This window comes from Pipistrellus kuhlii, unplaced genomic scaffold, assembly GCF_014108245.1.
Source record: "Pipistrellus kuhlii isolate mPipKuh1 unplaced genomic scaffold, mPipKuh1.p scaffold_m20_p_19, whole genome shotgun sequence".
In the NCBI taxonomy this organism is placed as follows: domain Eukaryota; kingdom Metazoa; phylum Chordata; class Mammalia; order Chiroptera; family Vespertilionidae; genus Pipistrellus; species Pipistrellus kuhlii.
The window spans coordinates 8,913,072-8,928,304 of NW_023425504.1; the positions used below are offsets into that span (position 1 = coordinate 8,913,072).

The following is a 15,233-nucleotide window of genomic DNA, read 5'->3' on the forward strand; positions in this document are numbered from 1 at the left end:
TCATAGAGGAGAGGAAACTATTGATGAGGCTGAACAAAATGAGTTTCTTGTTGCCAGAAAGAATAAAAACATTAGGTAATAAAGCTCTCTAATTTCCTAAATATTTTCTTAAAGTCTTTTGAAGTTGAATGCCATTGTGACTTTCACTGTCATGCTAGCAAGATGAAGGCAGATGTTTTTACACAATCAATAAAATTTTAAGAGACAGAAGGGACCTTATAAATATATAGTCCAACTACACTTTACAGATTGGAAATCTGAAGCCCACAGAGGTGAAGTGACTTCACAAAGTCATACAGAGCTAATGATAGAGCGGGAGTTACAAGTCAGGTCTCCTGACTCCTGTACTCACTGATAATGTAGTCTCGTCACTTCTCTAAAAGTTTGACATGAACAATTATGTTACCAGTTTACTTTGACATCAATAATCCACAGAGTTCTCCAATTTCATATATCTATGTTATTGTTCAATTTATAGGATTTAGTTAATAACTATATTTATTTGATGCATTTACTTTGATAGAACATAGTCATTAAGTCTCCCACTGTTAAGAAAGTTGAGCAAGTTTCCACTGTTCAGAAAGTTCTTCAGCCGAAACCGGTTTGGCTCAGTGGTAGAGCATCGGTCTGCGGACTGAAAGGTCCCAGGTTCAATTCCGGTCAGAGGCATGTACATTGGTTGCGGGCACATCCCTGGTAGGGAGTGTGCAAGAGGCAGCTGGTCTGTGTTTCTCTCTTATCGACATTTCTAGCTCTCTATCTCTCTCCCTTTCTCTCTGTAAAAAAATCAATAAAAATATATTAAAAAAAAAGAAAGTTCTTCAGTTTCCAAGAGTCCTATATGATATATGATTCTCTCCACCTATACATTATAGACATTTGTAAAAATCAATCTTATTTATTCTTGCGTTAAGAACCACATTTTAAGAAATCTGTGAAATATGGACTTTACGGAAAACAAAACAATCTTTTTTCAGAGTACTTACTGTTCTTTGGCCTTTTCTAAATGTACAATTTCAATTATTTGACAGTGAAGTCTACCTATATGATATGTTTTTCAAGCTCAACTTTTATGTTCTAAAATATTTAAAAACACTTCAGGCAAATTATAATTAGTTTTCTCCATAGATATTTAAAGTACCATACATGCATTTTCATCATGGATATTTATATATAGTTGCTTCTAGGTGAATTTTAAAAATTCATTTAGAAGATGAGATTAAATATATCCTGTAGTGGAAGTACTAATAATTCAAAGAGCAGGGATGGCGATTAATAAAGAAGTAGAATCTTAACTCGTGGGCTTTTAATAGCTCATTTGATTTGATTTAATTCTGAAGAGCCAATAAAACAGGCCACTTTGATATAAGTTCTAACCCCACATCCCTTTTTAATGTGTAAGCTTCCTTTCCCCCCCTTCTATTGAATTGTATGAGGTGACACTGGTTAACAAAATTATACAAATTTCAGATGCACAATTCCACAATGCAATTCTAATTGTATATTTGTGTTCACCACCCCAAGTCAAGTCTCCTTGCATCACCATTTATCCCCCCTATACCCTTCTTGACCTTTCCCCAGCTCAACCCCCACAATCATCACACTGTTGTACCTGTCCTTGATTTTTTTCTCTTTTTATTGGCTCAATTCCTCCACCACCACCCTCAGCCTCCCAACACCCTCCCCCCCAAAAAAAACTATCAACCTACTCTCTATCTATGGGTCTGTCTCTATTTTGCTTATTAGTTCATTTTGTTCATTAGATTCCATGTATGAGTGAAAGGGTATTGTCCAGCAATAGAATTAACTGTCATGTGAGGGAGTTGGTTTATTACTACAAGATTTCAAACTAAGGCTAAAAGATAATCTGTCTGGAATTCTCAAAAATGATTCTTGAATTGAGAAGTACAATAGATTAAAATCCACCCTGGCCAGTGTGGCTTAGTTGCTGGAGCTTCATCGTTCCATGCACAGAAAGTTTGCCAGTTCAGTTCCTTGTCAGGGCACATACCCAGGTTGTGTGTTTGATCCTTGGTCAGGGTGCATAAGAGAGGCAACTGATCAATGTTTCTCTCTCTTTCTCCCTCTCCCTTCCTCTCTAAAATCAGTACAAACATGTTAAAAAAAAAAGACTTCTAAATTCCTCTATGTTCAAAAATTTTGTGATTCCTATACTAATATTGCCTTTCCTACTTCTATGGCACAAACAAAACAGAAATAGACTCATGGATACAGAGAAAAAACTGATGGTTGCCAGATGGGGGGCGCTGGGTGAAAAAGATGAAGGGATTAAGAAGTAAGCACAAATTGGCCATTACATTACAAAATAGTCATGGGGATGTAAAATGGAACACAGAGAACATAGACAATAATCTATATAAAGAGGAAATATGCAAATTAGGCCAGGACTTCATAATGGGTCACGACCATACAGGAGGGGGTTGTGCGCACAGGTGAGGCCTAGAGTGGAGACAGAGACAGAGACGGGGCTGGCAAGCCACCATGCCCGGCTCAGGCCAGCCCCCCAGAGCTGGAGCAGACACGAACAGGGACAGGGGCTGCCCCACAACCTCCGAAGCTGAGCACAAGCACCAAAAGGAGACAGCGGGCCTGCCTCCCATGGAAGCAGCGTGGGTCCCTCCGGCCTCCCGCGGAAACAGCACGGGTCCCTCCGGCTCCCACAGAAGTGGTACAGCTCCTTTCTGGCTCCCATGGGCAGCACGCTGCGGTTCCCTCTGGCTCCTGCGGAAGCAATGGGCAGCCTACTATGCGCGATATCACGTGATGGGCTACTAGTATAGTAATAACTATGTATGGTGCCAGATAGATACTAGGCTTATTGGGAAGACCACTTTGTACATTATATGAATGCCTAAGCATTATGCTGCATAGCTAAAACTAATATAATACTGAATGTCAGCTATTATATTTTTTAAGGCCATATGATAACACAGGGACACAGGGAGAATCCCATGATGAAGACAGAGATTGGAGTGATATGTCTGTAAGGCAAGGATTTCCAGCAACTACCAGAAGCTAGGAGAGAGACATTAACAGATTCTCTCTCAGAGCCTCCTGAAGGAACCAATTCTGCTGAAAATTTGATCTTGGAATTTTAGAATTTCAAGAACTGTGAGATAATCCATGTCTATTGTTTTAGGCCAACCATGTCCAACTCACAGCCCACAACGAATATTTTTTGCACACCAGCCAATATAATAGTATGTAAGAAACATTTTGATAAAAATTTCATAACTTAATTTTTACAATATCCTGTTATACATAACTAGAGGCCTGGTGCACGAAATTCATGCATGGGCGTGGTCCTTAGTCCTGGCCAGCAATCGAAGCAGGGATTGTCTGGTGTGGAAGGGCAGGTCCCAGCTAACCTGTGGGCCCTAAGTAGCACCTGGGTCCCTGGGCCCCCATGTGTCCCCCTCCACCTGAGTCATCGGGCCTCAGTGCCTGGGAGCCAGGTGGTGCCATCTCTCCCTGCCACTGGTTGCAGTCTGTGGGGCAATAGGTGGGGGATTGGGCCCTGCTCACACCTGCCTTGGCCTGGTGTTGCCCACTCACCTGCTCCACCATCCCACCATGGTCCTGCTCTCGTCAGGGCCCATCGGGGCTGGCAGTGTCTCCACTGCCGCCTGTTGCCAGCACTGCATTGCCAACACCTGCCATGTTCCATGCTGCCCCCTGGTGGTCAGTGCACATCATATCGAGCAGTCAATGTCCTGATTGAACTAGTTGAGAGGACAATTTGCATATTAGGCTTTTATTATATAGGATTATTAATAATGAACTACAATATTCGATAATGACTGATTACCATAATCATGTTGTATTCATTTCCCTTACACGCCTTATGGGCAGGCGCATCATTTCTCTCCACTAATACTAGCAGTGAATATTTTAGCAGCCAATTGCCCTGTCATTAGTCTTGGACTAACTTGTTTGGTGTGCACAACAGGAAATATTTCACTTTCGAAGAACAAGAAAAAATAGTTTTATTTGCATTATGCTTACTAATTTGTGCAGATATTCAGTGTTTGAAAAGTTAATGTTCAAGAAAAAATATTAATTTTTATTAATATGTTATATTATTTTATATTAATAATTACTCATTTATCTTAACCCTTTGTATTCACCATGCCTCTGTTGAAATAAACCTACGTTTCTATGAAAATTGAAGCTTTTGTTTTTTTGCGGCCCACATAAACCTTGTTTATCTGGCCCATGTTAGCCTTTGAGTTTGATATGCTTGTTTTAGGCTGTTTGTGGTATTTTGTTATAGAAGCCACAGGAAACTAACATATGTCCTTCACTATGGAAAACTGATATGACAATCTCTTGGCATGTTTAGGATAACAAAATAAGTCTTACCATAATTTTGAAAAATCAACCACAAAATATCATGAAAAAATTATATTTGCATTGATCTGAAAAGCAATAAATGAAAAATCATTTAAGAAATGGATCCTCCTAACACATAAGTTCAAAAGACTGCAGAATGGAAAATCTTTGATTCTGAGCATATTACAGTGAGTGTGGCATCCTAGGGTACAACTAAAATTAACTGAATAAAGTTAAATTGTTGGAGTTGAGATAAGTATATTGAGACAGTCAAGTTTACCAAAATTTATTGATTAAAGTTCCTTATACAACAGAGTAGTAGTCTCACCTGCATTGTTCACTTTCTCCATCCATAGTCTTTGTACCTGAACATACTACAAAACATTTTTTTTTCTAAAGTGCCAATAATGTATGAGTACTTTTTTGTCTGTCAATGATCAACAATTTCAGCAATGAACATGACAGCAATCACACCTTGTTCCATGAGGGTCCTCTTATATATTCACAATTGACCCACTAAAGGTCTGGCAAGTAGAGAAGCTGGGTAAAAAAAAAAAAGGCCATAGTGATAGTTCACTTGTCCTTAGCAAAGTAGAATCCTATCCTAGTTTCAGGATTGAAGACCATCATGATCCCAGTCATTTCATAAATATTCACTTATTCACAGGTAAATAGAATTTCCCCCTACATATATATCTATTCTAATCAATTCCATCAGGGCCATTGTGAAAAAATTTGTTGGTGCCACAGCATGGGGCATACTTACATCAAATTTCCAACATGCTGATTATTTCCAATGATAAAGGAAAACTTTTATAAATATTTTAAATAATCATTCCTATTTCGTTAGTGAGGAAATTTAAACTTCATTTCATGAAGATAGATTTCTATTTTCAAAATGCTGAAACTATCTTCAATTACTTAAAACACTTTAGGTTTAAATGTTTTAACACATGGTATTATTTAAAGAAACACCTTTAGACTTTGGATTAGAAAATTGGGGCTTAACAAATATTTATAGCCCTTAGGGAGCAACTAAAAGAACATAATTCTTGCAGAAAAGAGCCCTAACATATTAAATCTCTATTTAATCAAATCAGTAGTCATGACGATGAATAATACATTATTTATAGAAATTTGAAAGACCACAATTTATTGACATTGTCTTTTTTTCACACTTAATTAGAATATAAAATTGATCAGGGATAATCAGGTAAAAGTGCAAATTGAACGAAGCCTCAATTACGTATTATTTTTTCCTATCAATTAGCTTTTTATTACTTATTTATTTATTTATTTATTTTAATGATTGGCTGTTAGTAAACTTGGTAAGTTTATTTTATTTATTTATTTATTTATTTATTTATTTAAATATATTTTATTGATTTTGTACAGAGAGGAAGGGAGAGAGATAGAGAGTCAGAAACATCGATGAGAGAGAGTCATCGATCAGCTGCCTCTTACACACCCCCTACTGGGGATATGCCCGCAACCAAGGTACATGCCCTTGACTGGAATCGAACCCAGGACCCTTCAGTCCCCAAGCCGACGCTCTATCCATTGAGCCAAACCGGTCTCGGCTCAATTAGCTTTTTAAAATTTAAATTCTTTATTGTTGATGTCTCCTTTTTTCCTCATTGACTTCTCCCCACCCACTTCCATCCCCCATCCAGCACAGGCCCTCACCCTCCTACTGTCTGTGTCCAGTGGTTATGCTTATATGCATACAAGCCCTTTGGTTGATCTCTTACCCTCCCTCCCCCAATACCCTGCCTTCCCTCTGAGGTTTGATGGTCTGTTCTATGCTTCTAAATTTCTGTATCTATTTTTGTTCATCAGTTTATATTGTTCATTATATTCCACAAATGAGTGAGATCATGTGATACTTAGCTTTCTCGAACTGCCTTATTTCACTTAGCATAATGCTCTTCAGGTTCATCTATGCTGTTGAAAATGGTAAGAGTTCTTTCTTTTTTACAGAAGCATAGTATTCCATTGTGTAGATGTACCACAGTTTTTAATCCATTCATCTGCTGATTGGCAATTAGGCTGCTTCCAAATGTTAGCTATTGTAAATTGAGCTGCTATGAAATAATGGTACATATATTATTTATGATTGCTTGGGATATGGTTCTAGAAGTGGGATTACTGGGTCAAATGACATATAGCTTTTATTCATCTTGCTTCCATTATTGCTTCCTAAGAAATTAAATATCCAAGGATCCATGTGTAAAATAGGCAATCCTTGGATCAGTATGCTACAACTAGCTTAGTTTTAAAAACATCTTGTAATAGCTGATTTTTCCATACCAAGTGGAAACTAGCAATTACTGAAAATATTAAAAAGTAACATGGACATTCAGTATATAATCTTTAAAAATCATTTTACCATTAATATTCCATCAAGACAGAATTTTATTTATGTATTCACATAAATAAATAGAGCTCTCAATTGCTTTTAACAATTGTTCAGCATGCTTCTATATATTAGCAACTGTATCTTCAACATAGTCCTTATTTGAAAAATATCATTGAAAATATTACTACATTACTTTTAAGGGCATACACAGGACATAGACATTCAAGTTCTATAAATACACAGAATTTTAGAGAAAAATAAATAGGAAATAATCTAAATTATATATACAATTATGTTATTGCTTCAACTTATGTGTGTGTGTGTGTGTGTGTGTGTGAGAGAGAGAGAGAGAGAGAGAGAGAGAGAGAGAGAGAGAGAGAGAGAGAGAGAGGGGAGAGATGCAGTACATCAGCAAGAGAATGCCCACATGTGTTTCTCCAATGGTGAGAAAGTCTTGGGATGGGTGAATCACTTAGTTGAAAGTTCAACTATCAACTATAATATATAAAGAACTAGAATCAGCAGGTGACACAGGAGAATTTGTGACAGTTCTGATTTTAGCCAGTGAAATACAAGGAGATCTTATATTGCTGTTGTTTCCATCAAAATTGTCTGAACAAATGATAGATTAGAAAAAGAAAATACCACTTATTGATAAAAGAATTCAAGGCCTTTCTAGTTTTGCAAAATTATTAGAGCATCAACCCTTGGATTGAAGCATCGTGGGTTTGATTCCCGGTCATGTACCTGGGTTGCAGGTTTGGTCCCTGGCTCTGTTTGGGGCTCATGCAGGAGGCAACCAATTGATGTGTCTCCCTCGCATCAATGTTTCTCTCTCTCTCCTTCCCTCCATCCGTTTCACTCTCTTTAAAAAATTAATGGAAAAATATTCTCAGGTGAGGATTAAGAACAACAACAACAAAAATAATTCAAAAGCCCTCTGTGTACTCTACCTTATCTACAAATAAATGCAAAATATATGAAGAAAAAAAAAAAAAAAATGGCACTACTTATAAGAGCAGCAAAATAAACCAATAGTAACAATAAATAAAAATCCATTCATTGAATTTCCCTTTTTGATTATTAAAACATGCTTTTTCAATAATATCCTCCATCTAACAAGACACACAAAAATCCAAGGTAGAAATGATGGGCAGAAGATTACTTTTTTCCAATCTTGCATTTTTGTGTATTTCTCTAATACCTCTTAATCTAATACCCATGGTTAATGTAACACATAAATGCTAGGGAGGAGAACTCAAGTTAATGGTATCTCTTTGGGATATTAATTTTATAACTTCCAGAAATCTATACTAATAAAAGGGTAATATGCTAATTAGACTGAACATCTTCAGGATGACCTTCCGGATGTCCTTCCTGACGTCCTCTCCGACAAAGCCATGCTGGCAGGGCAAAGGCAGAGGAGGTTAGAGGCGATCAGGCAGGCAGGGGAGAGCAGTTAGAAGGATCAGGCTCGCAGGCAGGTGAGTTGTTATGAGCCACAGGTCCAGAGGGACCCAGATTGGAGAGAGTGCAGGCCAAGTTGAGGGGACCCCCTTCCCAGGCACGAGTTTCTTGCACCAGGCCTCTAGTATTTAATAATATACCATACTTGTGTCCTAACCGGTTTGGCTCAGTGGATAGAGTGTCAGCCTGCGGACTGAAGGGTCCCAGGTTTGATTCCAGTCAAGGGCGTGTACCTTGGTTGCGGGCACATCCCCAGTAGGGGGTGTGCAAGAGGCAGCTGATCGATGTTTCTAACTGTCTATCCCTCTCTCTTCCTCTCTGTAAAAATCAATAAAATATATTTTAGAAAATAATATACCATACTTGTGAATATATACAATAGCTAAAATAGACTTAAAAATTAAGTGAAAATGATCACTGAATATTTTAAACCTCATGTTAAGTACTCACTACCGCCCATTCAGCATGGCTCAGCGGTTGAACATTGACCTATGAACCAGGATGTCAATTCCTGTTCAGAGCACATGCCCAAGATGTGGGCTCGATCCCCAGTTTGGGGTCTGCAGGAGGCAGCTGATCAATGATTCTCTCTCATCATTGATGTTTCTCTCTCTTCCTCTTCCTTCTTCTCTAAAATCAATAAAAATATTTTTATAACAAAGACTCACCACACATTTACATCAGACAGCTGGGTAGTATCAGAATAAACCACATTGGTTTTTGCCTTGGAAAAATCTCTTTGGCTGATCTTCAAATATCATTTCACCTATGACAAAAAAAAAAAAAAAAAAAGATCAAGGTATAAATATATTTCATCTAATATGTTTATTATGTTTTTCATTGCAAAAGTAAAACTTGTCCTACCCAGTTTGGCTCAGTGTATAGAACATCGGCCTGTAGAGTGAAGGGTTCCGGGTTGGATTCAGGTCAAAGGCACATGCCTGGGTTGCAGACTCAATCCCGGGAGGGGAGTGCAGGAGGCATCCAATCAATGACTCTCTCTCATCACTGATGTTTCTCTCTCCCTCTCCTTTCCTCTCTGAGATCAATAAAAATATATTTTAAAAAATAAGTAAAACTTGATCATTTGGTTAGTTTATAAAATACAGGGAAAACACAAAGAAAGAACATTTCAGAGATGACCAGTTTCTAGTAATTACTGAATATTTGTATGTACATACACTTTTTTTCAAACTAAATTGGATTTTTACTATATATAATACCAATATGTAATCTACTTCTTATTTTTAATGATTGTAATTTTATCATAGTATTCACTAAATTCCAAAGCCTGGCTTTATATAGCTATATAGTAAGGCTGTTTCATAATTTAATCTTATTTCTTACTTTAAACCATTAGGTCATTGCTATCTTTATTTTGCTAATAATGCACAATGAACTAAATATAAATGATAAATTCTTTGTAGCATACAATGAACAAAATAAATGTTTTTAAAGATTAAGGAGAAACATCTAATCTCCAAAAACTGCACTACTATAACCTGCACCTTGAAATAAATGTTAAAATAATGTACATTGTTACACATTCCATGTGATAACCATATCTGGCTATGAGAAAAACTGATGTCCAAGTCTGTAACTTCTAGGGTGGAATATATTTAAATGCTAAAACACGAATGCCTCTACTCATTAAAAAATACCCATAGAAACAATTTCCCCAAACCTTCCTTAGGAGTATTATCATGGTTCATAAAGCTCAAAAAGCTATCCTATCCCATGTAAGATTACACTGACACCATTAGGGAAAAATGACTCATCTCTTATTTTTGGTTTATATTAAAGATGAGACAAATTAAAACAAGTTCATCAAATAAAATAATTAAAAATTTATTTGCTAAAACCATTATTACTTATACAACAATATTATAGCTGCCCAATTTCTGCATTTTTCTCAGAACTCCCACTTGAAGCTTTATTTTCTCTTGCTAATTCCCAATGGAAGAAATTGCTGCTTGTTTTCACAGAGTATGCCTTCATATGCTTGGAGACTCTAACCTTTATCTGCTTAATTTGTTACTGCATCTGAAAGATCAGATGGATTTGTAACATATTAGTATAAGTTATGTTTAGGAGGGTATGACTTTAAATATAGGCCATGAGGTATATATAGAACTTGCTTTGGAAATCTTAGGGACAACTTGAATAAACGAGGCAGTCATCTTTCAGAGCAGCTGAAAACCAGGAACAAGAAGCTTGCAAGTGACATGCCATGCCCACCAATGTACTGAGCCAAAATCGAGTCTATTATGCCAAAACTGCAATATAAAAACAATTTTAAATCATAAATTCTAAGTAAATGCCAGGGAGTTTCAATGTAATAAAACATTGTATGAGTAAATGATTAAAGGAGAATTAATTTAATTTAGTAAAACTGTTTTTGACTTAAGCTTTTTTTTTAAAAAAAATACTCAAATAATCCCAACTCCCTAATAGCTATTTAACTGTTAATATACTTGAATGTTTTTGTTTTTTTTTTCAACACTAGCCCAAACTTCATAGAACCGGCAAAAGACCCCTAAGCTAGGTCATTGAGCCATCTTCATAACACAATGCCTTTACTTTGGAAAAGAGTATTTTCCAGAATTGATCTAGTCTTAGTCTTAGAATATAATAAATACATGCTGAGCTAGGTATAATGGTAGGAAGACTGCCATGAATTAATCCAAAATACAATGAACATTGAAGTACATTTCAATTTCTTTCCATATAGTTTTACTCTTCTCCTTTCCTGTCTCCTACTACTACTTCTTCTTTCCCATCTTAATGAATTTTTTTTGCAAATACACATTTTAAAAGTTTTATCTCCTTTATCATTTTCCCTTCCTATCACATTTAAAGTTGATACTAAGCCTATAATCCGGTAGTGGTGTTAACAAAATAGGAAGAACATAGCTTAGTGAAGCAAAGTTTAGATCAGGGATCTAGGATTATAGGAATTAAAATAAATTCAGTTTTTTATTGCCATTTTGTTCCTGAGTAGGTGGGTCATTTTCCATATATTTAAACAAAAATAGCTCTCATAAAGAAGTAAAACATTGAACTTTAACATATATGTTGGTGTTCTAAGTGTATCTAATTTCTGTCACTTGTTCATATGATATCAACATGTATATGTGGTGGCGAGGTAAGGTAGGGGTTGACATTCAGCAGAATAGTTGATGACTGATTTACTCTATTTATTTGTTCATTTGTTCATTTCCTACCTTTTTTTTTTTCCAGAAAGCATTTATGGCAGCTAGCTTGGTGAATTCTACTCACATCATAAAAATCATAACCATTGACTAAATGGGAATTAATTTTCTCAATTTACAGTTATATGGTACTTTATAGCTTTCAAAATACCTTTACATATAGTTTCATTTCAGTAAAATAAATGTTATCTAGTAACTTATCAAACATATTATAAATAAATCATTTAAGACAAAATTTTGTATAACACTTGATTTTATAAAATATTTAATAAGAATAATTCAAAGCTATATTTATTTCTGCTGATAGATAATGATCTGGGGATATTTGGTCTAATCATGTTGGTAGAACTTTGACTTCTTCTAAAATAAAATGATCACAATCATTACAAGGAAATTTTAGAACAAAATCAGCTATCTATGACTATTTCATTATAACAGACCTTAGAACATAGACTTTAAAAGGAGACTGTATAGTACCTTACATCACATCATTTTACTGCTTTTCTCTAAATCTAGGTAAAAATAGAAATGCCAAAGGACAGAAAATTCTCTTCTAATTTATAGGGATTCAGGATTTTCCTAAATTGTTGGGGAAAGAGCTGGAATGATCTGCAGTCCTGGCCTTGACTTGCCTTGAATCAAGTAAGAATCACGGGTAAATTAGCAGATACAGTTGTTTAAAGTTGAGAATTAGCTCTGATCCTTATCAACAAGCTTGCTCATCAGAAGATTATTTTCAAACAAGATTAATGAATTACTGATTCATTATGTTCACATATTCTCAGTTATTTGATTCTTTTCAATATACAAAATTATAAACCCCAAGCAATTACATTTTAATGTAGCTAAAAAGACATTTCTTTGTCACAGAACCTGGAGCTATAATTTCTTTTCTTTTTAAAATATATTTTATTGATTTTTTACAGAGAGGAAGGGAGACGGATAGAGTTAGAAACATCAATCAGCTGACTCCTGCACACCCCTTACTGGGGATGTGTCCCCAACCAAGGTACATGCCCTTGACCGGAATCGAACCCAGGACCCCTCAGTCCGAAGGCTGATGCTCTATATACTGAGCCATACAAGTTAGGGCATATAATTTATTTTATATTTCTAAAATTCTTATTTTATAAGCAATTTGGTATTTTCATTTGAACTTACATTGCAAATTGTTGTGTAAGACTGGGAATAGGGCTTGCAATCAAATTGGTGAAATTCCCTTAAGTTAGTAATAATGGAGAAAAGCACTTCTGAAACCAAATTGAAAAGAGGTTTTAAAGCTGCCACTTTTCTTTCTCTGAGTGGCTTATTTCAATGATTTCACTTATATGTGGAATCTAATGAACTAGATTAACAAACAAAACAAACTCATGTGAAATTATAAAACTGCCAAAAATAAAAATAAATGAGAATATAAAAAATTACAAAAACAAAAACAGACGGATAGATACAAAGTATAGACTAGCAGCTGTCAGAAGGGATGGGGGTTGCAGGGCTGGGTAAATGGTGAAGGAACTAAGCAAAACAAAACAAAATAAAACAAACAAATAAAAAAAAAACCCTCCAAAACTCACAAAGTATGGTATTACCAGAGAGAAAGGGGGTGGGGGAAGATTAAAGAAGGTAAAGGGGGGATAAATGGTGATGGAAGGAGAATTGACTTGGAGTAGTGAACACACAATACAATATACAAATGAAATATTGTAGAATTGTACATCTAATCCTATATAATTTTATTAACCAATGTCACCCAATAATTTCAATAAAATTAAAACACAAACAAACAAACAAACAAACAAAAAAACCCTACCACTTTTCTCAGAAACAGATTAGTGGTTTCCTAGAGTGAGCAGGGGTAGGAAGGAAAAGGAGATCAAGTGCAAAAGATTATGAGGAAATTGTTTAGAGTATGGGAACTGTTCTGTATCTTGATCATGGTTACAGTATTGCACACAATTACCAAATTAATCATATTGTATACTTGAAAGTTGGTGACTTTTGTTACATGTAAATAATAGTTTCGGAAATGAAAAGAAAGGAAAAGCTATCATTGAGAATAAAATATATTATAACAACACATATCTCCTAAAAGATTTGAATGGAGAATCATTAATGTTTCATAAACATTTCAAGGGACATAGACTTTTAGTAACTTTTCTCTTACTTTCCCAATATCCCTGGTGGGAGAAGCTGCTGAGGATACTGGAATTAAATCAATACAATTTAGGGAACATGGTTACTTTAAATTGTTGTCACTCTGTGTAAACAGAAAACAGTGTACAATTGTAGCACCAATTGCTTACCTATCAAATAATTAGGGAAATAAGCTTTTGCCTAAGGAAGGAAATTCTTACTGAGTCAGTGGTCGTACCATGATGTACAGCTCTTACCATCCTAAAGCAAGCATGGAATCCAAGACTCACAATAAACAAAGATACCATTTGTCTTTTGTGAAAGAGAGCCACATGGTAGTTGAGGGCTTCCCTAGTGCCCAAAAAGACCAAGAATGTGAGTTCTCAATTTTGAGCAATATACCCACAAATACTAAATTAAAATTTTTTTGCTCTTTGGGTTTGACCTATGCTTTATTATTGAAAACTACAATAGTATATCTAGGAAGGAGTAAAAAAAATGGTTAGAACTAATACACAAATGGGAGAACAAAAATAACTATAGCTATTAATATGTTTATAGATTTTTATGTAGACAAAAGTCAGCACCACATAATTCTGAATTTTAAAATGTCCTCTTTTCATGCCCAGCGGTGTGGCTCAGTGATTTAGTGTCAACTTATGAACCAGGACGTCACAGTTCAATTCCCAGTCAAGGCACATGCCTGGTTGCAGGCTCAGTCCCCAGTGTGCAGCATGCAGGAGGAAGCCAATCAATGATTCTCTCTCATCATTGATGTTTCTATCTCTCTTTCCCTCTCCCTTTCTCTCTAAAATCAATAAAGTTATAACTTTTAAAAATGTGCTCTTTTCTTTTCCAGGCCACAAGTTATATTACATGTTCCTTTTCTCCTCCTAATACACTCACAGATTCACTCATACCAACAACTAAAGTGATCAGAATTGAATCAGTAAAGGGAAATCAATGCATCTATAACTTGTATTAGCACCAAATTTTGAAAAGTGACAGGCTCCAGGGATCCTTACTCTTTCTTCAGGACTACTGAATAAGGGATAGATGCTCATCTAAGGCACTCCAAGCTCAAAGAAAAATAAGATGTCACTGCTTCTGCTGATGACCCCTTTCCTTCTCTAATAATTCTCAAATCTGGAAATTGACATCTAATCACAAACTCCTCTAATAAAATTTGAGCTAATTCTTATTCTGCAATAATTTGAGATTTCCCTGGAAAGCAACCCTAAACATCATTCAACTACCCCAACTAAGTAATCATAATATATACAGAGATATTAACAAATGTTAGCAGGTAATGTAACTAAATTCCAAATACATTTAAGGTAAAATTGAATGTTAAAATATTAGCGGGAATATATATGTTACAGGCATAAAAATGTGGCTATTTTCCTACAATTGAAAACATTAATAAATCCAAGGTCTATGGATTAAAACTCTAATATATAGTTAATAACTTATATAAAAGTGAGTGAAATAATTTATTGTTTTGTCATCTGAGCAATTTAATTAGTACAAATGAACTTTTTAAAGACCCACTAGGATAGAGAGGAAGCTGATCCACAAATATTATGGTTTTGTATCAGACAAGTATTTACTTTGAACCCCACTTTCAAACAATGTTATTTATTTATATGGGTAAATCATAAACTCTTTCTTAAAAGCAATAAACATTATTTATACAGCCCTGGCTGGTG

The 15,233-nt window shown here is 35.5% G+C and overlaps 1 protein-coding gene across 1 annotated transcript in view; it reads right to left on the minus strand.

Annotated features, from left to right (window-relative positions):
• Positions 1-7,207: 7,207 nt before the first annotated feature.
• LOC118722022 overlaps positions 7,208-15,233 on the minus strand; it is a 50,614-nt gene continuing 42,588 nt past the window's right edge. The window contains 1 exon segment of the mRNA XM_045583449.1: positions 7,208-7,324. Within this exon segment, the coding sequence (XP_045439405.1) occupies positions 7,208-7,324 (117 nt within the window).